At 56.4% G+C, this 23,608-nt stretch overlaps 1 protein-coding gene and 1 pseudogene across 3 annotated transcripts in view; both read left to right on the top strand.

Annotated features, from left to right (window-relative positions):
• The window catches only part of MRC2 (mannose receptor C type 2), a 58,759-nt gene extending 35,426 nt beyond the window's left edge, over window positions 1-23,333 (top strand). For 2 of the 3 annotated variants that reach the window (XM_043465474.1, XM_043465458.1), the window contains exons 7-30: window positions 3,878-4,066; window positions 4,182-4,336; window positions 5,755-5,862; window positions 8,539-8,654; window positions 9,236-9,384; window positions 10,197-10,414; window positions 11,747-11,889; window positions 13,221-13,323; window positions 13,580-13,718; window positions 13,830-13,865; window positions 14,103-14,263; window positions 14,350-14,417; window positions 15,338-15,438; window positions 15,735-15,871; window positions 18,377-18,491; window positions 18,612-18,775; window positions 18,955-19,063; window positions 19,551-19,789; window positions 19,941-20,109; window positions 20,209-20,358; window positions 20,676-20,795; window positions 21,016-21,195; window positions 21,866-21,892; window positions 21,997-23,333. In XM_043465474.1, coding sequence (XP_043321409.1) covers window positions 3,878-4,066; window positions 4,182-4,336; window positions 5,755-5,862; window positions 8,539-8,654; window positions 9,236-9,384; window positions 10,197-10,414; window positions 11,747-11,889; window positions 13,221-13,323; window positions 13,580-13,718; window positions 13,830-13,865; window positions 14,103-14,263; window positions 14,350-14,417; window positions 15,338-15,438; window positions 15,735-15,871; window positions 18,377-18,491; window positions 18,612-18,775; window positions 18,955-19,063; window positions 19,551-19,789; window positions 19,941-20,109; window positions 20,209-20,358; window positions 20,676-20,795; window positions 21,016-21,195; window positions 21,866-21,892; window positions 21,997-22,217 — 3,317 coding nt within the window. In that variant the 3' untranslated portion in view covers window positions 22,218-23,333. Of the gene's footprint in view, window positions 1-3,877; window positions 4,067-4,181; window positions 4,337-5,754; window positions 5,863-8,538; window positions 8,655-9,235; window positions 9,385-10,196; window positions 10,415-11,746; window positions 11,890-13,220; window positions 13,324-13,579; window positions 13,719-13,829; window positions 13,866-14,102; window positions 14,264-14,349; window positions 14,418-15,337; window positions 15,439-15,734; window positions 15,872-18,376; window positions 18,492-18,611; window positions 18,776-18,954; window positions 19,064-19,550; window positions 19,790-19,940; window positions 20,110-20,208; window positions 20,359-20,675; window positions 20,796-21,015; window positions 21,196-21,865; window positions 21,893-21,993 lie in introns of all 3 variants that reach the window. The other variant, XM_043465466.1, reaches the window with a different exon arrangement.
• On the top strand, window positions 157-3,325 carry LOC122422671 (annotated as a pseudogene).
• Window positions 23,334-23,608: the final 275 nt, after the last annotated feature.

The following is a 23,608-nucleotide window of genomic DNA, read 5'->3' as shown; positions in this document are numbered from 1 at the left end:
GTTATTATAAAAAATAGAATATATATTAGAGGGCTTCGAGAGGAAATTGATTAAGCTCCTGAGAGCTAAGGAGGGTTTCCAGGAAGTGACATTGGATTTGGGCCTTTCAAGTGAAGTACAAGTTTAAAAAGGCATAAAGCGGTGTTGGGGGAGGGCATGACTGGCAGAGGGAAGGGCAGGTGCAGAGGCTCGGAGACCTGGAAGGTCACAGCTGCTCTAACATCGATGAGGATTGCCCCCTGAGGGTTAGAGTACAGATGGACGCTACTTAAAAGCGTGGTCCCTGTCCCGGCTGCCACCACGAAGGCCGTGGTGCCGCGCGTCACCCAGGCCAGCATCGCAGTTGGAGGAGAGCAGATAGGCGCCATCAGATGGGTCATCGGCGTGTTGCTGGGCATTTCCCTGGAAGATACACAGAACTGGAGCACATGGTCCGGAAGATCTTAAACCTGCATGTGTTTGAGGCTGAAAGTGGGAAACACTGGCCGAAGAGCGTGATGGACAAACAGTATGATGTGCTGTCAGCGAGTCCTCCCTGCAGCGCGTCCTCAAGGGCAACAAGCCCGACTTCCACCTGCCCAGGCCCGCGGGGCAGGCTGAGGCCTTTTACAGGGGCTTCCTGGAGCCGCTGGGCAAGGCGGAGAGGCCAGAGCTCATCAAAGATGGCAAGTTCAGTGCCTCCCTGCAAGTCCACATGCAGAAGGACGGGCCTGTGACCAGAGAACCGGAATCTCCGGCCCCTGGTGCTGTTGCCTCTGATCCAGAACACTTGTCGAAGCTTGAAGCGCAACAACAGAGGACAGAAAAAGAGCCAAAGGGCCTTCCGAATCAAGCAAGAAGAGAAGTGCTCCCCGCAAGGAAGACCACAAAGCCAGCAGCGGGGCTGAGGGGGACACGTCCTCCGAGCAGGAGCCCGTAGGTGGGCTGGGCGCAGGGCATTATCATTGAGCAGAACTGGCTCCTGAAAAATTCATGAAAGATGCTAGACGCCTACACTACTTTAAGAATTTGGAACTGAATTCTGAAAAGGAAGATGGAAATTAAAAAACTGGGAACCAACAAAAACAGAACAAAAAACCGCCAAAGGCGTGCTCCCGTTTTCTGCTGCCGCTGTGGTTTAACAGAGGAGATGGGTGCTGCCAGCGTGGACAAGGCACCCCACCCACAGGGCAGCAAGGAACACACCCAAGGTCCCCTCAGGGAGCCTTGTTGGTTCTCCTGATTCTCAGCTTGCTTTTGGAACAGGCTTGCAACATCACATGTCATCGAATCCTCCTTTCACACTATGGTGTATGTCTTAAGTGCCTGTGATGGGTTCCAAATGCATTCAGGCTGTCCATGTTTTACCAGAACAGTCGTCCATGATAATACATTATGTGAGAACTTAAAAAAAAAAAGTGTGGTCCCTGGACCAACAGCACCTTCCCAAGTGATGTTATAAGTGCTTATTAGAAATGCAGACTCTCAGGTGCCTCGCCCCTCCTCCCCCCCCAATTAGTTGAACCAGAACCTGCATTTCACAAGATCTTAGGTGATTGGTGTGGAGTTTGAGAAGTACTGGCTTAGCGGGCACAGGGACATGAACAGTTCAGAAAGGCAGGTTGCAGCCAGCCCCTAAAGGATTTTGGCTTCCGGGTGAAATTCAGGTGGGGCCAGGTAGGCTGTGGGAGCCTTTGCAGGCTTTTAAGGCAGGGAGTGTCTTGCTCACATTTGTGATTCACCGAGGCAGCTCTAGGGGCAGGGTGCTGCGTTGGGGTGTGGCCTTCGTCCGGCAGCTTAGTCTCAGAGGTGCTGATTGAGAGTAAACTCATATCCCCTGTAGGGTTGTTGAAAGGCTGGAGGCCCGGCCTGGCTCAGAGGAGCATCTCCATGGGCTGGAGGGGCGGGCTTCTGCAGGAGTCTGGTCACCATGGGGTGAGGAGGGGATTTGTGTAAAGAACATACAGCAAGACAAAACAGAAATTCACGAAACACAAAGTGTAGAGCTTACAGGGCGGATGTTTGCTTCTGACCATTCAAGTCTTGCCAGAGGTGGATTCAGGGCCATTGGCCACTGATCTCTCCCCTCATCCCCTAGGGAATCAGAAGCAAAGGTTTAAAACATTGGTGCCCACGTGAGGGCACCTCACCTCCTCCTGGGGGTGGACACGGGGGAGCCTGGGGCAGGCGAAGAAAGGAGGGTCATGGGGCTGGTGTGGGCAGGCCTTGCCCCTGTGGCCCCCTTCAGGCCTGGCTCCTCACGAAGTCCTCTGTACCCTGGATCTGCCCAGCGTGGCTGCCGTGGGGAGCCCTCCCTGGGGCCTCACGGACCTGCAAATATGTCTCTAGCCTTGGATTTGCTCTTTCACCCCACATCTCTCTGCGTGAGGCGTATTTTCTTTTTTCCTTTTGGCTGCACTGCATGGCATGTGGGATCTTAGTTTTCCAGTCTGGGATGGAACCCGCGCCCCCTGCAGTGGAGGCACAGGATCTTAACCCCCGGACCGTCAGGGGAGTCCCAAGGTGTTATTTTCTAAGCAGTTTCTTGGGTGGGTCCTGCCTTCCAGCACTCATCACTCGAAGCATGTCATTTCAGAGGCAGGCGCCATCGGGCCCCTGCAGCGTCCAGGTTTCCTGAGCTTTCTCCCTCCCACCAAACTCTTCTGTCCAGGTGGCAGCCTCAGGTCTTAGCTCAGCTGCTGACAAGAGATGATTGACAGGTCTTGAGCCACTGAGGGAGCCCGCTCAGGCGCTCAGCCCTCCCCACATTGCCAGGTCTGCCAGAGACAGTATGGCCGGTCCTTGGAGCATCTCCCAGGATGGAGTGGATCCCAGTGGGGCGCTGCTTCAAGTGGGTACATGCTTTCTTGCCCAGCCAGGCAGAATCCTGCCCGAGCCCGATGTTGTGGGTGGTTTGATGAAGTCCTGTTTTCTCTTGCCAAGGCCCAAGTGAGAGCTTGTTTGCATCAGTTGCCCTGGGACCCCAATCCCTAGAGGGTAAACTTGAAATGCACGGAGATGGGGGTGAGGAGGGGCCTAAGACTGGTCGGTTTCTCAGCCCTGGGGTTCAGGGAGAGGAAAAGCGGTGGGGGAGGGAATGAGAGCACAAATTTCAACCAGCAGATGCCTGCCGCGCGGCAGTGACTTCATGAGCTGCTGACTTGGGAGGGGGGTGTGTTTCCCCACTTGCTTCATCCTGGACTGATGGGGCCCTGCTCCATAGTGTTCTATTCTTTCTTTTTTTTAATATATTTATTTATTTGGCTGCACCAGATCTTAGTTGTGACAGGTGGGACCTTCAATCTTTGTTGTGACATGTGGGTTTCTTTTGTTTTTTTTTTTAGTTGCAGCACACAGGATCTTTAGTTGTGGCATGCAGACTCTTAGTTGCAGCATGTGGGATCTAGTTCCCTGACAAGGGAATGAACCCAGGCTCCCCTGCATTGGGAGCTTGGAGTCTCAGCCACCAGACCACTAGGGAAGTCCCCATAGATGTCCTTTGAGACCGTGTCGGCGGTGTCATTTATTAAGTGAGGTGGACATGAGCTAAGCTGGAATCTTACAGCAGGAAGCCCCATTTTACAGAGGAGGAAACTGAGGCTCCTGGGGCAGTTCTGTCCTGAGTCCCCATCCATCTTTTCCTCTGAGAGCCCCAGCGGGAGGGGTCATCTTGTCTTGAGTGGAATCTGCCACCACCTCCCAGGACTCCAGCTGCCCTGAGGGTTTTGTCTTTTCAACATCCTTCGGTACTCAGACCTGTCTTGGTGGGAAGAGTTGGATCTAAGACACGTTTGGGGAGGAGGTGGACTTCAGGGCCCTGTCTGTGTTGACACCCAGGGGGTCCGAGCCCACGCTGGGCGTCTCGGCCCCCGAGCAGTGGCCTCTCTGGTCTCCGCAGATGTGTGGGCCAACGTGAAGGTGGAGTGTGAGCCCAGCTGGCAGGCCTTCCAGGGCCACTGCTACCGCCTGCAGGCTGAGAAGCGCAGCTGGCAGGAGTCCAAGAAGATGTGCCTGCGGGGCGGGGGCGACTTGCTCAGCATCCACAGCATGGCGGAGCTGGAGTTCATCACCAAGCAGATCAAACAGGGTGAGGAGCTGCCTCCCCAAGCCCGTCCCGGGGGCTCAGGCACTGTCCTCGCCTCCCCTGCCAGTGGAGAAGGCCGACCTCCTGACGTCCCCTCTCCCCTGCCGCGCCCCCCCAGAGGTGGAGGAGCTGTGGATTGGTCTCAATGACCTGAAACTTCAGATGAATTTTGAGTGGTCCGACGGGAGCCTCGTGAGCTTCACCCACTGGCACCCCTTTGAGCCCAACAACTTCCGGGACAGCCTGGAGGACTGTGTCACCATCTGGGGGCCGGTAAGAACCCTCTCTCCTTATCACAGGGCCCCCAGACCCAGCCTCCCCGTGCTGCCGCAGCTTAAGGATGTCCCATTATTGGCTCCTGCTTGTGACACCACCCCCTTGCCTCTCGGAAGTCCCCTCTCCCCATCGTGTCTCCTTCCCTTCCGCTTGGAGAGATTGCCAGGGTTTGAATCTCCTCTCCACCTCCAACTAGCTGGGTCATCTTGGGCAAGTTACTTAACCTCTCTGTGCCTTGGTTTCCTTGGCTGAGTTTCCTTACCCTCAGTTTTCCTAACTGTCAGTGGAACTCTAAAGGTGCCAACCTCAGAGGGTCTTCATGAGGATTAAAGGAGTTAAATGAAACCTTTGGACATTTGTCGCCTGCCAGCGACCTTGGTCCCCTTCGGGCTGCACTTCCCCACCAGCAGGTGGCGTCAGAACCCACATTATGTGACAAGCTCAGCAGGAGGACTGCTCCCTGCCAGCCCTACCCCAGCCCGGGGTCCTGTCCTCTGAAGAAATGGTGGCCTTGTGACTGTTGGCCATGGCTGTGGCTCAGACAGTGTGGGCGGATGAAGGAATTGATACAGGGTTTCAAACAGAGTTAAGTCTGTTCCTTAAGACAAAACTGTAGGACAGACTGCCTTCCTCAGAGACAGAGAGGACATTCTACCTTGAGATACAGCCAACATTGCCGGGGACTCTAGAGGCATCTGGCTTAGAGGATGCTCTTTAAAAGTTGATGAACAGTTAGGAAATGGCTACCCACTCCAGTATCCTTGCCTGGGAAATTCCACGGACAGAGGAGCCTGGCGGGCTATAGTCTGTGCGATTGCAGAGTCGGACACCACTAAAAACGCGTGCTTTTATTGAGCATCTGCTAAATACTGCGCGTTTTCCTGGGGGCTGAGACACACAAACACCTCTGCCCTCTGGATGGCGCTCAAGGCAGACAGAAACTGCTGGCCGGGTGCACTGAACACAGAAGCGCTAAGGCCTTGAGGAGGAGATGAGGACTGGGTTCCTCTTCGGCTCCATCAGCGAGGGGAGGGTCTGGGCACACAGCCTCTGCTTGCCCTGGATCTGCAAGTACTGACTGGACACCTTGCCATACTGGGAATCTCATCTGTCTTGCCAATGGTCTTAGCCAGCGTGGTGTCCTTGGTCTTTATGAAGTGAGCTAATCTAAAAGAGCACCTTTTCCATTTTAACAGTGCTTGTCAAAGTTTGGAGGCATTGGCACAGCTCCTGTGTGTGCTCGCATCAGCCTAGTGAGGCTTATAGCACTAATCCTTCACATCCCCTGTTTTCCACCATGGAGCACAGAGAAGTCAAGCTTCTTGCTCAGAATCACCCAGCAAGTCAGAGGCAGGGCCAGGTTTGGGAGACTTGGGGCAGATAGACTGACATTGCCCCTCACCCTGTGTCCCTAGGAAGGTCGCTGGAACGATAGTCCCTGTAACCAGTCCCTGCCATCCATTTGCAAGAAGGCGGGCCAGCTGAGCCAGGGGGCCGCCGAGGAGGACCACGGCTGCCGGAAGGTGAGGGTGCTTCTGGAGCTGCCCCGGGTGGGGCCAGCCAGAGGGGCTCCCGGGGGCAGGAGGGATCCCCAGCCTCCTGTGGCACCCTCCCTTTCTCCCGCCCTCCAAACTTCTCCATCCAAGAGTGATACAGGATGAGGTGGGTGGGGGTGGAAGGCTGTAGGGAGGAAGCGGAGCTCCTCACCCCAGCCCAGCCCTGAGCCCCCTCTCCATGGAAAGCCACAGAGAATTTGGAGGTGGGAGTGGGCGGGCCCCCACCCTCAAGACTGGTCCAGTCATCACCTGCGTGGAGGCTGCTGGGGACCACCTAGGTCTCCTCTGTGTACCCTCCCTCTACCCCACCCCCCGCTTTCCCACCCGTCTGCTGGCACGCACACCAGCGGTGGACACAGCGTGTTTCTTTCTCTTGGGGGCGGGGACCAGGCCATCCTGGGTCTCCCTCCCTGTGCTCCAGCCCTAAGGAGAGGAGGGATTAGGACTGAATGGGGGAATGAATGAGTTGGGGAGAGAGGGTATGAGTGAGGGTGAGGGCGAGTGATTGACCTGTTTCCCTCCTTCAGCCCTGTGCCTCCCGCCCCCTCCACCCGCCGCCACCGCTGCCCCCCCAACAAGCAGGGATGTGAGCAGTGAGGACTATGTGGGCAGGCTGCTCATAAAGGCCACTTTGTGGTGCTTGGGCCCCTGGCGGCTCCCTCTGCCGAAGCCACGTTCCTTCTGCCAGCCCCTCACTGCCAGTCTGGTTCCTCACTCTGTTTTCCTTTGGATTAAGCCCCTTATCACACCCACCCACCTGCACCCCAAACTCTCCCCTAGGGGGAGAGCAGGAAATGCCCGCAGGCATGAGCTCCAGTGGGGAGGAAGGGAGAGCACGCGGGGCCGGGCTGAAGAGTGTGGGGGCCAGCGTGGTCAGGGGCTGGCGGGGGGCTCTGACCAGGCTGGGTGAGGCAGAGGGGCTATTACTAACTGCCCCGCACCAGGGCCAGCCTGGAATGGATGGGGGGTTGTTGAGCCGCCACGGTTAACACCCCAGGAGAGCCAGGGGTCTTAGCACAGTCCTGCTGGAATATGGGGATCTGTGCCCCGCCCCCCATACACACATATACATACACGTGTAAACACACACATATGAAAATGAAGAGAAAGTGTTAGTCACTCAGTCGTGCCCAACTCTTTGTGACCCATGGACTGTAGCCCGCCAGGCTCCTCTGTCCATGGATTTCTCTAGGCAAGAATGCTAGAGTGGGTTGCCATTCCCTTCTCTAGGGGATCTTCCCAACCTAGGAATTGATCCCAGGTCTCCTGCATTGCAGACAGATTCTTTATTGTCCAAGCCACCAGGGAAGCCCCCCAAACACACATATCCACACATAAACACACATTCATACACACATACACAATAGGCACATACACACACATAAACACACACATACACACATATACGGGCTTCCCTGATGGCTTGGTGGTAAAGAATCCGCCTGCCAATGCAAGAGATGTGGGTTCGATCCCTGGGTTGGGAAGATCCCCTGGACTAGGAAATGGCAATCTTCTCCAGTATTCTTGCCTGGAAAATCCCATGGAGAGGGGAGCCTGGCGGGCTACAGTCCATGGAGTCGCAAAAAGTTGGACATGACTCAGAGACTAAACATCATGGACACTTACACACATAAACACACATACATATGTACACACACATAAATATGACTAAACACATACATCTACACATACATAAGCACACATATACACACACCAGCTTGTTCTGAACTGGCTCCTGCCCAGGGGGCCCCCCCCTCCCCCCGCCTCGCCTCTCTCCCGGGCTCCAGCCCCCACCCCCCAGGTATCCCACCTGAAGGCCTGCTGGAGGCTAAGACCCTGGTAGGCACCCGGGGTCATTTTAGGAGGAGCAGGGCTGTGGCGGGGAGGGACACAGTGTCTGTGGCATGGGTTCAGGCCTGGGCTCCACCTGTACTGTCTGTACAAAATCAAGCCATGTAATGTCTCAGAGCCTCAGGTCCTCGTCTGCAAGGCAGGGGCAGAGAGGCCCTCAGGGCGACCCAAGGGGCCGCGGGTTGGGTTGGTGGGGTAAAGCCTCCCTGGTCTTCTGGGGCGGGTGGAGGGGCAGGTTGCAAGCGGGCCATGAAGGAAGGGCGGTCTGCTGCAACTTTGCTGCCCCTCACTGCGGGTTTGTTCTCCGCCCCCACCGCCCTGAGGCGGGCGCCGCCTCCATTCCATTACTCCAGCTTCTCCAGGCCCCTGAGGATCAACCAGCCCCCTCCACTTGCTGGCCGCTCTCCCAGCTTTTCAGCTCTCGTTTCCCAGCCAGCTGGCAGTTTTCCCATACGTCTCCTGGTTCAAATACCCAAGAGAGGAGTCCAGTGGGCCACTCCTCTTTCTTGGCCAGGCCACAGGCCGGGTGACTGGCTGCCTCCCTTGGGCCACGCATCCACTCTGAACCTCGCAGCTGTGGGTGATGGTGGGCAGGGCAGTGTGGCGTGGCACAGTGCAGACACAGCATAGGAAGAGCCGGCTCTGGTGCCAAACCAGCCCCCTCGGTCCTGTGCCCAAGCCTGCAGAAAGCTAAGTGGTGCCGCTGTCGGCATCCCCACCCCGGGATTTAGGGGTGAGAGAGAAGCAACCCTCCCCCAGACACCCCCTTTTCTGCCCACTCTCTTGAGCCAGGGTTGGACGTGGCACAGCCCCTCCTGCTACTGGCTGGGAGAGGACCCGGTGACCTACAGCGAGGCCCGGCGCCTCTGCACCGACCATGGCTCTCAGCTGGTCACCATCACCAACAGGTACAAGGGGGGACCAGCCCGCCCCGATGTCCTGGTCGAATGCGGTCCCTCCACCAGAAGGGCCAGCATCCTGCTCCAAGTGCAGAGGGACTTGAGCTTTGAGTCCCTTTGAGCTTCAACTGTCTCCAGGGCCTTTTTCTAACATTATCATAAGAATGACTCTTGTTTATTAAGTGACCCCAGCATGGGGCAGTTCCTGGGGTGGGGGTGGGGGGCGGGGGGGACAGGAACAGACCTCCGTGTGGGCTGGATGGATGCCCCAAAGAGGCCTTGAAAAGTGAGTTGCACAGTCTTGTCCTATTCTTTGCGATCCCATGGACTGTAGCTCGCCAGGCTCCCCTGTCCTTGGAATTCTCCAGGCAAGAGTTGGCTGTGTCTGATTTTTCTCTCAGCAAGGCGTGGAGATGCAGACAGCAGCAGGGGTCAGCTATGTCAGCTGCAGCTTCCCCAGGGGTCCCCACTTCCCTGAGCAAGTTTCTGATGGGGTGCAGCACCCAGGCTCCCGGAGCAGGGCATCTGGCCTGGAGCCCTGGGAGCGGTGGGGGTTGAGCTGCCTGCCTTGACCAGCCTCTCTCCCGCAGGTTCGAGCAGGCCTTTGTCAGCAGCCTCATCTACAACTGGGATGGCGAGTACTTCTGGACGGCCCTGCAGGACCTCAACTTCACCGGCTCCTTCCGCTGGCTCAGCGGGGACGAGGTCATGTACACCCACTGGAACCGGGACCAGCCCGGTGAGCCCCTCGCTCAACCCCCTTCTTGGCGGTGCTTTGGTGAAGCTGGGAGGGCCGTGGTGGACCACCCCTGCCGTGACCGAGACCCAGGGCTTCATAGGAGACAGCATTCATAGAGTGTGGTGATATGGTTAGAAGGATGGGCTCCAGAGCTGAAATGCCTGGCTCAGGTCCTGACTGCAGTTTATTAGTTGCCCATCTTTGAGCCTCAGTTTCCTCATCTGTCCAATGGGGATAATGGTACTTTCCTCACAGGGTTGACGTGAGGCTTGAATGGGTTAATATATGTAAAGCCCTTGGAATAGTGGGCATAGGACAAGTGCTTGCTATTATTCCATTTCACATTTATTATCTTAAAGCATTTTTTATAAATCTTTTATTTTTTTAATTTATTTTTTTGGCTGTGCTGGGTCTTCATCGCGGGCTCAGTGGTCGCAGTACACAGGCTTCTCTAGTTGCCCGACGGCATGTGGGATCTTAGTTCCCCAACCAGGGATGGAACCCACATCCCTTGGAAGGCAGATTCTTAACCGCAAGTCCACTGTTATCTTTTTTAAGCCCTTTCAAAGTTGGAGTAGATGATGAAACAGGCTCAGAGAGGTTAAGCAACTCACCTAAAATCTCACAGAAGTCAACATAGAGTGAGGCTTCTGCCTCCATTTCCTTCCTGCTCTCCAGCCCCGCTGCCCCCAACCCCACAGCGCGTGTCCCTGCAGAGATGGCCCAGCTGGCTCCCCGTGTGGGGGCCATGGAGGTGCCCCTCGGGGATGTGAGGGAGGGCTCAGTTTGTGGGTTCCCCCTCCCTCCTGCAGGGTACAGTCGTGGGGGCTGTGTGGCCCTGGCCACGGGCAGCGCCATGGGGCTGTGGGAGGTGAAGAACTGCACATCGTTCCGGGCTCGCTACATCTGCCGCCAGAGCCTGGGCACGCCCGTGACGCCTGAGCTGCCCGGGCCAGACCCCACGCCCAGCCTCACCGGCGCCTGTCCCCAGGGCTGGGGCTCAGATCCCAAACTCCGGCACTGCTATAAGGTAGGCAGCCTGTGGGCCTCGGGGTGGAGAAGAGAAACGAGAGCAAAGAGACAGCATCCCTGGGTCGGGGGGATGGGGGGGGCGTGGTCCCGGTGGGACCCAGCCATGATCCAAGCAGGTGGGCCCTAGAGAAACTTTTCCCCTTAGGTCCTTTCTGTTGAAACTCTTGTCAGTGTCCTCTGAGGCCTGGTGCATAGCAGATGCTCAATAAACAATTGAGGAATTGAAAAACCCCCAGAGACCATCAGTTTTAGAGACGCTCAAATGTTGGGGCCAGGCTGGCAGCTCTTTAGAATTGCCCAGGGAGCCTGATTTATATGTGATCCCTTATATGTGGAATCTAAAATGTGACACAGATGAACCTATCTATGACACAGAAACAAAATCACAGACGTAGAGAAGAGACTGGTGGTTGCCAAGGGAAGGGGGTTGGGGAGAAATGGAAGAGGAGGTTGGGGTTAGCAGATATAAGCTGTTGTTATTAGGTAAATAACAAGATCCGACTGTATAGCACAGAGAACTATATTCAATGTTCTATGATAAATCATAATGGAAAAGGATATTAAAGAAGAATCTATATATACTTATGGGCTTCCCAGGTAACACTAGTGGTAAAGAACCTGCCTGCCACTGCAGGAAACATAGTGTGACTTGAGTTCAGTTTCTGGGTCAGGAAGATCCCCTGGAGGAGGGCATGGCAACCCACTCCAGTATTCTTGCCTGGAGAATCCCATGGACAGAGGAGCCTGGAGGGCTACAGTCCATAGGGTTGCAAAGAATAGGACATGACTGCAGCGACTTAGCATGCACACACATATATATATTTATAACTGAATCACATTGCTATACAGCAGTAATTAACATAACATTGTAAATCAATGTTTTAAACCAAAGTACAGGAGTACTTCAGTTTAAAAAAATTGAAAAATCTTCCAGGCTGTCACTATAGAGATGGGGATTCAGTGGGCTGTGGTGGGGCCTGGTAATCTGTGTTTTTAAACCTGGCTGGGTTTTGGAGCCACTGAGGTAGTCCAGGGTCTTATATTATAGAAAGATGCTGAGGTCCAGGGAGCAGAGGGCCCTGCCCACAGCACACTGTGGCTCTGGGGGATAAGAGCCCTGATTGCCCCACTGGTCATCGGGACTGTCTCTGGGAGGTGCCTGCACCAGTTTTCCTCCACCAGGGCCCCCTCTCTGATGAGCAGGGCTGTCTTAACTGGCCTCGACTCCCTGCCCAGTGCAGCCCCAGCCCCTTCCCCACTCAGGTCCTGGGAGGGCAGGCGTCCGGTGGGGAGGCGGGCCAGAGGGACAGCTTGGACTCCACCCCTGCAGGTGTTCAGCTCGGAGCGGCTGCAGGACAAGAAGACCTGGGTCCAGGCCCAGGGGGCCTGCCAGGAGCTGGGGGCCCAGCTGCTGAGCCTGGCCAGCTATGAAGAGGAGCACTTTGTGGCCAATATGCTCAACAAGATCTTCGGGTACTGAGCTTAAGGCGGTGGCCCACGTGCACGTGTGTGGGGCTCTTGGTTTTGCTGGACACAGGGCAGTGGGCAGGGTGAAGGTGACCCCAGAGAGGTCTGTCCAGGGCTTGGAATGACCTGTGTGTCCACTGCTAGTGCCAGGCCTGTCCTGTCCCCACTTACGTAACCCTGGTCTCGCTGGAGTCGGAGACCCCGTGTTGCTCATTTGAGCCAACAGCACCCTCTCGGACTCTCAGATTATACAAACCTAACCCTGACTCTTAGGGGCTTCCCTGGTGGCTCAGCAGTAAAGAATCCCCGTGCAGTGCAGTAGACACAGGAGACGCAGGTTCAATCCCTGGATGGGGAAGATTCGCTGGAGAAGGGAATGGCAACTCACTCCAGTATTCTTGCCTGGGAAATCCCAAGGACAGAGGAGCCTGGTGGACTGTAGTCCATGGGGTCACAAAGAATCAGACGTGACTGACTGAGCACACATACAACCCTAATCCTTACCATCTTTCCTTCTCCATGGCAAAATCTCCTAGAAGCTTATCCAAGTGAGTGCCCCCCGTCCTGTAACCCTACACCATCCCATAATAAACCATACTTCTCAAACAGCTTCTCCTGAGAGACAGGACGAGAAAGGCTGCAAAAGTGAGCATTTACCCATGGGGGTTCCCCCAGAACCCAATCTCTGTCCCGTGGGTTCCTATGACACACAACCCCATCATCCCTTAGCCTTGGGAAACATCCAGATGGATCCAGGCTTCCTGAGATCTTAATTCCAGGGACGTCTCCTCCCAGCAAACAGCACAATGATATTATTTGACTAGTGATTATTATAGCCCATGTTGATCGCTTCTTGCTGTGTGCCAGAGACTGCACTAAACATTGAACCCACATTCAATGCTCTCCTCAATCCTACAAAGTAGACATTATCCCTTGTGGGCTGATCAAGAGGTTGGCTTATTTGCCCAAGGTCACAGAGCTAGCTGGTCCAGGGATGACCTCGGACTGGAATCGAGGTGTATTTGAGTCCACGGCCCCAGGTCTGTACACTTCCCCTGTCTACTTCCTAAAGTCAAGGTCTGCAGACTTGCTGGCGGGGCATACCCTCCCCAAAGGGCAGCAGTGGAAGGGGCCAGGCCCCCTGCCCTCAGCGGGGTGCCTGGCCCAGCTGGCCCAGTTCTCTCGAAGATATTTTAGGGTGACCTCAACAGTGTTTTCAGTGTGAACCCTAGAGAACCTCAAGGCCCTCAGGACTGCCCGAGTCACAGCTGCAAGTATTCCCCTACAACTCTCACCCTCCCCATGCCTTCTGTCTCCACCCCCGGGTTGTGCTGAAGTGAATCAGAGCCCGAGATCCACGAGCAGCACTGGTTCTGGATCGGCCTGAACCGTCGAGACCCCGGAGCCGGGCAGAGCTGGCGCTGGAGTGATGGACTTGGGGTGAGGGGGCCTGGAGGAGGCGGGGCGGGTGGACCGGGTGTGGGCGTGGCCTTTTGAAGGTGCGCAAGGTTCAGTAGGGGCAGGGCCTATGGCAAGGGCAGGGCCTATGGCAAGGGCCGGCTGGTGAAGGGTGCCTAGCCCAGGTTTGGGGGGGGGGGGTCCCCAGCTTATGCCAGGCGTCTCGTTGGTCTGTTCTGGGGGTGGGGGCAGCCTGTGCCTGGTGCCTGAGACCCCTCTCCCCCTCTGACGTCACCAGTTCTCTTACCACAATTTCGACCGGAGCCGGCACGACGATGACAACATCCGCGGCTGCACGGTGCTCGACCTGGCCTCCCTGCAGTGGGTGGCCATGCAGTGCGAGACGCAGCTGGACTGGATCTGCAAGATCCCTCGAGGTTGGTGGGGCGGCGCTGCTGGACCCGGCAGGGGATGATGGGCGGCAGGGCCCGGGGTCCAAGGAAGGGTCTCCCTTCGCTGCAGCGTGTCTGTCCCTGTTGTTCCCATAGGCACGGATGTGCGGGAGCCTGACGTCAGCCCGCAAGGTGAGGCTTCCTGTCCATCCTGCTCCCCGTGGCGGCCGGCTGGGGCAGGGCTTAACCAGGACAGAAGGAAGGGGGTTAGGGGTTTGAGCCGAGGGAAAAGGGGATCGGGGCACATTACCCAGGTCAGATGGGCTCGCAGGCCCGCCTGCCACGGCTGCCCTGAGCCCGCCTTGTCCTCCGTGGGCGGGGCGGGCAGGCAGCCGCAGCCTGGACTCCACCCCCACGCTGCCCCCGCAGGCCGGCGGGAATGGCTGCGTTTCCAGGAGGCTGAGTATAAGTTCTTCGAGCACCACTCCACGTGGGCGCAGGCGCAGCGCATTTGCACGTGGTTCCAGGCCGAGCTGGTCTCAGTGCACAGCCAGGCCGAGCTGGACTTCCTGGGGCACAACCTGCAGAAGGTGGGCATGCCAGCAAGCAGGGAGGGCAGCCCGGGAGCCAGGGAAAAGGCCCTGCCAACCCTCACCTGCCTGCCCGGCTTCCCCAGTTCTCTCGGGGCCAGGAGCAGCACTGGTGGACCGGCCTGCACACCTCAGAGAGCGACGGGCGCTTCAGGTGGGAGCCCCGGCCGGGCGGTGGGGCGCTGGGGCGCATGCGTGGATGGCTAGCAGGGACCCAGGCTGGAAATAAGAGGCAGCATTGCACTCAAGAGACAGATTTGGTTTTGAATCCAGTTCTGCCCCTTGCGGGCTGTGTGGCCTTGAGCAAGTGACTTAACCTTTCTGGGCCTGTCTCGGTTTTCTCACCAGAAAATGAAACAGTGAGGCCTGCCTGGTAGGGTTGTCCTTAGGACTAAAAATAAGGTGTCTGAATCCTCCGTGCTGCATCCAGCACACTGTTGTTTATTCACTCAGTCGTGTCTGACTCTTTGGGACCCCGTGGACCGTAACCCGCCAGGCTCCTCTGTCCATGGGATTTCCCAGGCAAGAATACCAGAGTGGGTTGCCACTCTCCAGGGGATCTTCCCAACCCAGGGATTGAAGCCGTGTCTCCTGCATTGGCAGGTGGACTCTTGACCACAGAGCTACCTGGGAAGCACATTATTAGGCACTAGATAACAGCAGTTCGTATTATGCTGGGGTCACTCATGAAAAAGGTCCACTGAAGACGTGGGCAAGAACACATGATGGTCCAGAGGGGCCTCTTCATGTTCAGGGCTCACCTACCAGGCATGAGGCACAGAAAGACCAGGAGAGCACATGAGTGTCTGAGCACAGCGTTGCCACTGGACTCCTGCTCTGGGACCCTTAGACTTTCTTTTCTAGTTAGAGAAATGGATGCCCAGGAGGGCTGGGCCTTCCCTGAAGGCACTGGGTCCTTGGGTTCCTGCTGCATTGAGCTCAGTAGCCTCGCTCCTCAGTCTGTGGCCCTGAGCCCCTGGATTTGGGCCCTGGTCTCTGCCCCCTCGCTTCTGCATTCAGGGGAGGTCTAACCTGGTGCCCCGTAATAGATCACTCCTGCTTGTGCCATTGCAGGTGGACAGATGGTTCTGTTATAAACTTCATCTCCTGGGCCCCCGGCAAACCTCGGCCCATCGGCAAGGACAAGAAGTGCGTGTACATGATGGCCAGCCGAGGTGAGGGCAGGGTAGGGCAGAGAGGGTGCGGAAGCCGAGGGGCGGGTTGGTGTTCAGGGCAGCGAGGTGAGCCTGGGCAGGGGCCCTCGGTCTCTCCTCATCCTCTCTGTTCGCCCAACTCAAGAAGGACTGGGTCCAGAGAGAGGAGGGCCGGTGCCTGTCCAGCAGCCGCAGGGGACTTGAGTTCAGAGCTGGACATAGGACCCGAGGCCCAGCCCCGCCTCCCCTCAGGGCGTGAGGCCAGGTGCTGGCAGCCTGGCCCCGCGCTCAGAGTGACTGCTGTTCCCTTTTCACAGAGGACTGGGGGGACCAGAGGTGCATGACAGCCTTGCCTTACATCTGCAAGCGCCGCAACAGCACCAGAGAGCAGCAGCCCCCAGACCCGCCGCCCACAGGGGGCTGCCCCTCTGGTTGGAGCCAGTTCCTCAACAAGGTAGGGGGCAGGGAGGGGGCGCCTGAGGGGAAGGCTGAGCCTCAGGAGTCCTGGCCCTCTGGCAACATCAGAGTCATGGCCTCTGGCCTGAACCCACCACTCTCTCCCCTTCTCAGCCCCAGGACCAGGGCTAGACCCCTTGGACACTAACTCAGTGTAGTAACACCTTCCAGTTCATCAAGTAACAAGGTTGCCCATATAGTTTGGTGAGTTTTCTAGATCCTTGGTCACCAAACATCTTGATAATGAACTCCTATTAAAACAAAATGTTGAACATACAAAATATATATGTGTGCCTTATATATGTGTGGAAAAGTAAATATATGTGTTTACTTCCATATTGGGACTTCCCTGGTGGCTCAGACGGTTAAAGCGTCTGCCTACAATGCGGGAAACCGGGGTTCAGTCCCTGGGATGGGAAGCTCTCCTGGAGGAGGAAATGGCAACCCACTCCAGTATTCTTGCCTGGAAAATCCCATGGACAGAGAAGCCTGGCAGGCTAGAGTCCATGGGGTCACAAAGAGTCAGACACAACTGAGTGACTTCACTTTCACTTTCCATATTAATGTGACTGCTGTCATATATAATAAAATATGCACAAGAACAAAACAATCTAAAGCCTGAGCTAAAGATTTTAAAACAGTATTTTTAAGTTTTCAAAATTTTTCCTTTTAGTGGTATGAAAAACATTTTGTGCTCACTCTTCAATTTATCAATTATAATAATTATTACTATTTTAAATAATTTTGATAAGAGCAAAGTGATCACATATACTTCATTATTTTTATTTATTAATTTTTAATTTCTTTCTTTATTTTTGGCTGCCCTGGGTCCTCCTTTGCAGGACCTTTGCAGGCTTTCTCTATTTGTGGCAAGTCGGGGCTATTCTTCGCTGTGGTACATGGGCTTAGTTGCTCTGTGGCATGTGGGATTTTCCCCGACCAGGGATAGAACCTGTGTCCCCTGCATTGGCAGGCAGATTCTTAACCACTGGACCACCAGGGAAGTCCCTATACTTTATTATTTTAAAAAATCTAGGTCTGACACTGATTCAGATTTCACAGGTCTTGTTTGGAGTTCAAATTATTTTAGAACATGGATTGAATGGTTGTTGTAGATGAAAAGATTGCTTTACGAAGACAAATAGATGAAGATGAAGGAAGTTCATCCATCATTGGCTGGGCTTTCTAAGTCCTTCTCTCCATTTTTCAGTCCTTCTGCCAGTTAAATGCCAATTAAATTTTTCAGTCCTTCTGCCGATTTTTGTTTAAAAACTGGCTCATCAATTTTTGCATTTAAATGAATCTGCCTTATAAACTACTCAGAACTGATTGAGAGGGTTTAAAAAAAGTCTTTGGAAGATTTTTTTAAAAACAACATTTAGACGATTCTCTTTCCAACTATTTTGAGGGTACAGCTAGGAGAGTTTGAGGCAATCAAAAGAATCAGGATGGATGTGCATCTAAACATGTTTTCAAAATGTTCCTTCTAGAGTGTGAGTTTCTTTCCAAGAATGGTTAATGACCCATGGGCTGATTCATCCAACCTGATTAGACCTTCATTGTTTTTATCTAGTGGCTGAAAGAGCTTATCCCAGGAAGGAAAGTGTGCTATTTCCTTGTGGTTTTCCCTGGCATCCTTAGTATGAGCTCTGAATCATGCCTTCTTTGCCGGACACTGAAAGACTGCTTAACCAAATTGTGAGGATTAGATTAGTTAACACTAGATAACACAATCCATAAATCTTTGTCATGCACTGGAGTGCAGCCAGCTCATAGTGTCATGGAGCTCTCACTGTCTTCAGATTATTCAAGCAAATAATACACCTTTTCTGCCTTTTTAAAAAAAAAAAAAGAGTAAGATGTATTATTCATATTTAAAAAAAAAACTAAAACTCATCTAGACTCTCCAGAGATAACCACTACCAATATTGTTATTCCACTTCTTGACTTTTTCCATGTAACTGAGATCATACTAAATAGCACAGTTTTGTAGCCAACTTTTTTTTCCCTCAGTATTGTATTCTGAGTCTTTCTCCATGTCATTGAATTGTTCCAAAAACGTATTCTTATGGCTTCTTCCACCTAATCTAAAACAATATATTTCATATATGTAACCGGTCCCTTTCTTAATTTGTCGGCATCATTGTAATGATACCAATAATTCTTTTGAAAGCCTTTGAAGTATATGAAGCCAAGAACCAAATAGACCTTGTCCCCAGGCCTGGCCCAGGGGTTGCTGTCATAGGTGGTGGAGCATTTGGTGGCCCAGAGAAATCTTCCCACTTTAAAACTCCCCAGGTGTGGGCCAGTGTATGTGAATCTGCCATGCCAGGTCGGGAGGGTATTGGAGCCTTGGTCAAGGAGACCAGATGTCCTGGTTCTCCTGTTTCTCTCTCCCAGCCCCCACAGCCTCCCCAGGGCCTGGCGCCGAGGGGTTGGAGTTTCTGGGTGTGGGGGCCAGGGAGGGGGAGCTGGATGTCATGCCTCCCCCTCCGCCCCACAGTGTTTCCGAATCCAAGGCCAGGACCCCCAGGACCGGGTGAAGTGGTCAGAGGCGCAGTTCTCCTGTGAACAGCAAGAGGCCCAACTGGTCACCATTGCAAACCCCTTAGAGCAAGGTAGGGCCAGCCCAGGGGGAGGCCCCAGAGTCCTCTGACACCATCCCCCTAGGCGGCTAGAACAGAGTGAGGACGGGGCTGCCGCCCTGTGGCTCATCACGCTCTCTCCTGGGGGACCAGCGTTCATCACAGCCAGCCTGCACAATGTGACCTTTGACCTTTGGATTGGCCTCCATGCCTCACAGAGGGACTTCCAGTGGGTGGAGCAGGAGCCTCTGCAGTACGCCAACTGGGCCCCTGGGGAGCCCTCTGGCCCTAGCCCTGCTCCCAGCGGCAACATACCGGTGAGGAAGCCCCTGCCCCATGCTCTCCTCTGCACCCACTAGCCTGCCCTGGCCCACAGCACTTGTCTTCACACCTGGGGACCCCCTTGCAACCTCTTTGCTCATAGTACAGACTTTTGGGGGTGGTGGCACAAGGCAGGCAGCTCCTGGGGCTCCCCTGAGCGGCTCCTTCCCCCCAGACCAGCTGTGCGGTGGTCCTGCGTAGCCCCTCAACCCACTTCACCGGCCGCTGGGATGACCGGAGCTGTGCAGAGGAGACCCATGGCTTCATCTGCCAGAAGGCCACAGGTAGGTATCACCCAGGAGCCTGGAAACCTCAGCCCAGGGCTGGACGCTGTGGGCTGAGCCAGGAGGAATGAGGCCTGGTCCCTGATCTCAGGGGACCACTCTGCTTGGGAAGCAGATGGGCAGAAAGGCCAGGCACCAATCAGAGGGACAGGCAGTGAGCACCCAGGGGTTGCAGGAGGAAGGTCTGGGATTTGGAGGGCTGACCAGGGAGAACTAAGACACTGGGCATGCGTCGTGGCAGGGACCCCGTGGTTCTACATCTGAGGCTCCTGCAGCTCTGAGCAGGGGTCCATCGGCTCTGGGCTCCTGGTCAGGCTCAAGGTTGCTCATCCCTTTACTAGTAAGAACATATTAATAACAACAGTGACTGACGGTTACTGTGCCCAGAGGAGAGCTGGTCTCTGCCTGCTGTTCCCCCTCGGCCTCATGCCTGGGGATGGGGTGAGGGGAGCAGAGCCCGGCCTGAGTCCTGCCCCCTTCCCTGTAGACCCCTCCCTGAGCCCATCCCCAGCAGCGTCGCCCCCTGCCCCGGGCGCTGAGCTCTCCTACCTCAACGGCACCTTCCGGCTGCTGCAGAAGCCGCTGCGCTGGCACGACGCCCTGCTGCTGTGTGAGAGCCGAAATGCCAGCCTGGCCCACGTGCTCGACCCCTACACGCAGGCCTTCCTCACTCAGGCCGCCCGAGGGCTGCGCACGCCGCTCTGGATTGGGCTGGCCAGTGAGGAGGTGGGCACCGGGCTGGGCCCCCCTCCCCCCAGCTCCCTCCCCCCAGCTCCCTCCCTGTCTCCTCCTGACGCCCTGCCTTCCGTGGCCCCCCAACCCCGACCCCGTCCTGGCTGGTCCCCTTGCTGCCGCCCTGATGGCCCCCTGTGCCCAGGGCTCCCGGCGGTACTCTTGGGTCTCGGAGGAGCCGCTGAGCTACGTGAGCTGGCAGGACGGGGAGCCCCAGCTCCCGGGGGGCTGCGCCTACGTGGACACGGATGGCGCCTGGCGCACCACCAGCTGTGACACCAAGTTGCAGGGGGCTGTGTGTGGCGTTCACGGCGGTGAGTGCCCGCCCACCGGGGCCGAGGGCTGGGCCAGGGGGAAGCCGACCCCGGGAGGACCCTGGGTCACTTCTTCAATCCCGCATTCCCCCCCCACAGGGCCCCCTCCTCCGCGACGAATAAGCTACCACGGGAGCTGTCCCCAGGGGCTGGCGGACTCGGCATGGATTCCCTTCCGAGAGCACTGCTACTCCTTCCACATGGAGCTGCTGCTGGGCCACAAGGAGGCGCTGCAGCGCTGCCAGAGAGGTGGGCTGGGGGGCGAGCGCCCCCACCTGGGCGTTCCAGGTGGCGACCCCTCTCGAGGGTGCTCAGAGACCCCACGAATGTGGTCCCCGTGCCGCACTCTTGCTTGTCGGCTGCACTCATCTCTCAGTGCCCCTCACGGTCCAATCCACACAGACCACCTGGGACGGGACATGGATGTAAATGTAGCCCCCCGTTACACGCACGTCTCCACGCCAGCCTCTACTCAGGCTGCCAGAGAAGAGGGCGGGGCCTCTCCGGGGTCTCTGCTAACCCCCAGGAGACTCCCCTGCCCTGACGTCGGCCTCCTTTGTGTCCAGCGGGCGGCGCGGTCCTGTCCATCCTGGATGAGATGGAGAACGTGTTTGTCTGGGAGCATCTGCAGAGCTCTGAGGGCCAGAGTCGGGGCGCCTGGCTGGGCATGAATTTCAACCCCAAAGGTGGGTCCCCTGGGTATAAGGACAGGAGGGGCAGGCCCCAGGCTGCAGGGGAGGCCCTCCCCTGGGGCTTGGCCGGTGGTGAAGGGTGAACGGGTGGGGGGTGAGGATCTGTGGGAGGTGGTGTTTTTCTAGAACAGGCCTCTTCTCTCCCATCGGCTTCTCCTTGTCGCTGCCCCCCCCATCCCCAGCAACGCCCCCCCCATTGCCGCCTTTCCCACAGGGGGCACCCTGGTCTGGCAGGACAACACAGCTGTGAACTACTCCAACTGGGGGCCCCCGGGCCTGGGCCCCAGCATGCTGAGCCACAACAGTTGCTACTGGATCCAGAGCAGCAGCGGGCTGTGGCGCCCGGGCGCCTGCACCAATATCACCATGGGCGTGGTCTGCAAGCTCCCTCGAGGTGCGGGGGACATCTAGTGCTGGGGGGCGGGGGGCCCCCCGGGCCGCTGCTCATTCTGCAGCCACACAGTGAATGGGAGGGAGTCAATAGGCCTGGGGCTGCCGGGACCCTCCTCCGGGATCAGTTGGTCTGTACCAACGGCTGGCCCTTCCTGCAAATTGCCACAGTAGACAGCAAACCTGTCATTTTGTTGTGATTAAAGGCAGGGATATGGGGTTCGAGCCCAGGCCAAACCATATGCCAACTCTGTGACCTTGGGTAAATTGCTCAAGCTCTCTGACCTTAGTCTACTCATATGTAAAATGGGGGTAATAAAAGTACCTATGGGCTTCGAAGGTGGCTCAGTGGTAAAGAATCTGCCTGCCAACGCAGGAGATGGGGGTTCAGTCCCTGGGTTGGGAAGATCCCCTGCAGGAGGAAATGGCAACCCGCTCCAGTATTCTTGCCTGGGAAATCCCATGGCCAGAGGAGCCTAGCAGGCTACAGTCCAAGGGGTTGCAGAAGAGTCGGACACGACTCTGCGTCTAAACAACAACAAAAACAAGAGTACCTGAGAGAAGTAAATGAGCCAGTGACGTGTCTGGCGCTGCAGAATATGTTCTTACATGTTTGCTTATTATTACTATATTATTACGACCACTGTTGTTAACTGGTCCCTCCTCCCCTACAGCTGAGGCGAGCAACTTCTCCCCATCAGGTGAGTGGCAGGCAGGACTAGCCCTCTCCCCCGGTTCCCGGTCATTCTGGGCAGCGGGCGGGCGTGGCGGGGCTTCTGACCGAGGGTCCTTCTGGCTGCAGCAGCCCTCCCGGAGAACCCCGCGGCCCTGGTGGTGGTGCTGATGGCGGTGCTCCTGCTCCTGGCCCTGCTGACCGCCGCCCTGATTCTCTACCGGCGGCGACAGAGCGTGGAGCGTGGGGCCTTTGAGGGCGCCCGCTACAGCCGCAGCTCCTCCGGCCCCAGCGAGGCCACTGAGAAGAACATCCTGGTGTCCGACATGGAAATGAACGAGCAACAGGAGTAGAGCGGAGGGCGTGGGTGGGGCCGGGGGGGCTGGGCCCCCCACCAGCTGTGGTCCAGTTGGCCTATGGGGGTGGGTGGCGCCCTGGGAAGCCGCTGGGGCTGGCAGGGCCTGGGCTGGTGGGGTCCCTCCCTCCCATGAGGGCTGGGCTGAGGCCTGGCTGAGTGCAGCATGGCGTTTCCTTTTGGGGGTGCCCTAAGGTCTTGTCACCCAGGCCTGTACCCCCATGGTCACTGGAGGCAGGACGGGAGCCTCTTTCTGCCTCTTTCTCCCTGCCCCCATCCCCCAGGCCTGTGCCGCAACCCTGGGACCCCCCCCCCACTTCTCGCTGCAGAGTCTGAGGAGCCTCCCCGAGCCCTCAGCCGGCCTCTGTCGCTTCTCCCCTACCCTAGCAGCTCAGCTCCTCACCCCACATCCTTCCTGCCCCCCCACCCCCCGTCCCCCCGCCCTGCATCCCGCCTGCTCTCCCAGCCCTTCCTTCTGAGCCAGGGCCCTGGGGTTTGGGGAGCCCTCTCTTGCTGTTGGTGGGGGTCACAGGGGGGTTGAGCATTTGTCACTCGTGTGCCTGCTGGGATGGCCGTAGGGCATGGCGGGAGGGTTCTGGGCCGGGACTGAGGACCGGAGCATCACTGTGGTATCAGCTGGGCTGGAGACAGGACCAGGGAGAGACACCCTGACCTCCTGGGGATAACCGGGCTGGGCTGGGGTGTCTTCTCCTGCTGGTCAGGGGAGGGCTCTGTCCCTATAAAGTCCCCTGTGGGGACCAAAGTCAGTTCCCTAAGGTTTCCAGGTCCTGGCTGTGGTTTGGAGAGAGATAAGGTGGTTGGTCAGAGTCAGTGGAGCTGGGGTGCACCCTCTAAGGGGGGCCCAGAGGAGCGGCACCTGAACCCCCTGGAGTGGCCCCTGTGTGGGGGAGACGACCCACCCAGAACCTTTCCAAGAGGCCGGAACCCCAGTTAGAATCACCGGTCCTGGTGCCACGGCCCAGGGCAGTGTGAACACAGACTCCAAGACATGGTCCTTTTTTGTAGTTCTTAATTTTTTTTAATGTGCCATTATTGTTTTAAAAGAAAAAGGTAAAAGAAAAGCAAACAAATAAAACACCTTTAAGAGGCTTGAGAGAGAAGGGTCCCCACTTTGTCTTGTTGGGAGTCTTGTCCTTCATACAGCTTCAAAGATACATGTTATTTTGGGGGGCTTGTATCTGTTTTCCTTCTGTCTCAGGGCCACGGGACCCCAGCCTTCTTTCTGCTCCTGGGGATACATGTGAGAGTAAGCATTCAGGAGCCAAAGGACAGTGGCATGAGCTTGGGCAACTTGGCTCCCCTTTCAAAGTGTAAAATGGGAGAACAGGACGCACCTCCTGGGCTCCTTTAAGGAGGTTGAGGATTAAG

The sequence above is a fragment of the Cervus canadensis genome, chromosome 1 (assembly GCF_019320065.1).
Source record: "Cervus canadensis isolate Bull #8, Minnesota chromosome 1, ASM1932006v1, whole genome shotgun sequence".
Taxonomy (NCBI): Eukaryota; Metazoa; Chordata; class Mammalia; order Artiodactyla; family Cervidae; genus Cervus; species Cervus canadensis.
The sequence above is the reverse complement of the archived record's forward strand: the minus strand, read 5'-3'. Positions and strand labels throughout refer to the sequence as shown.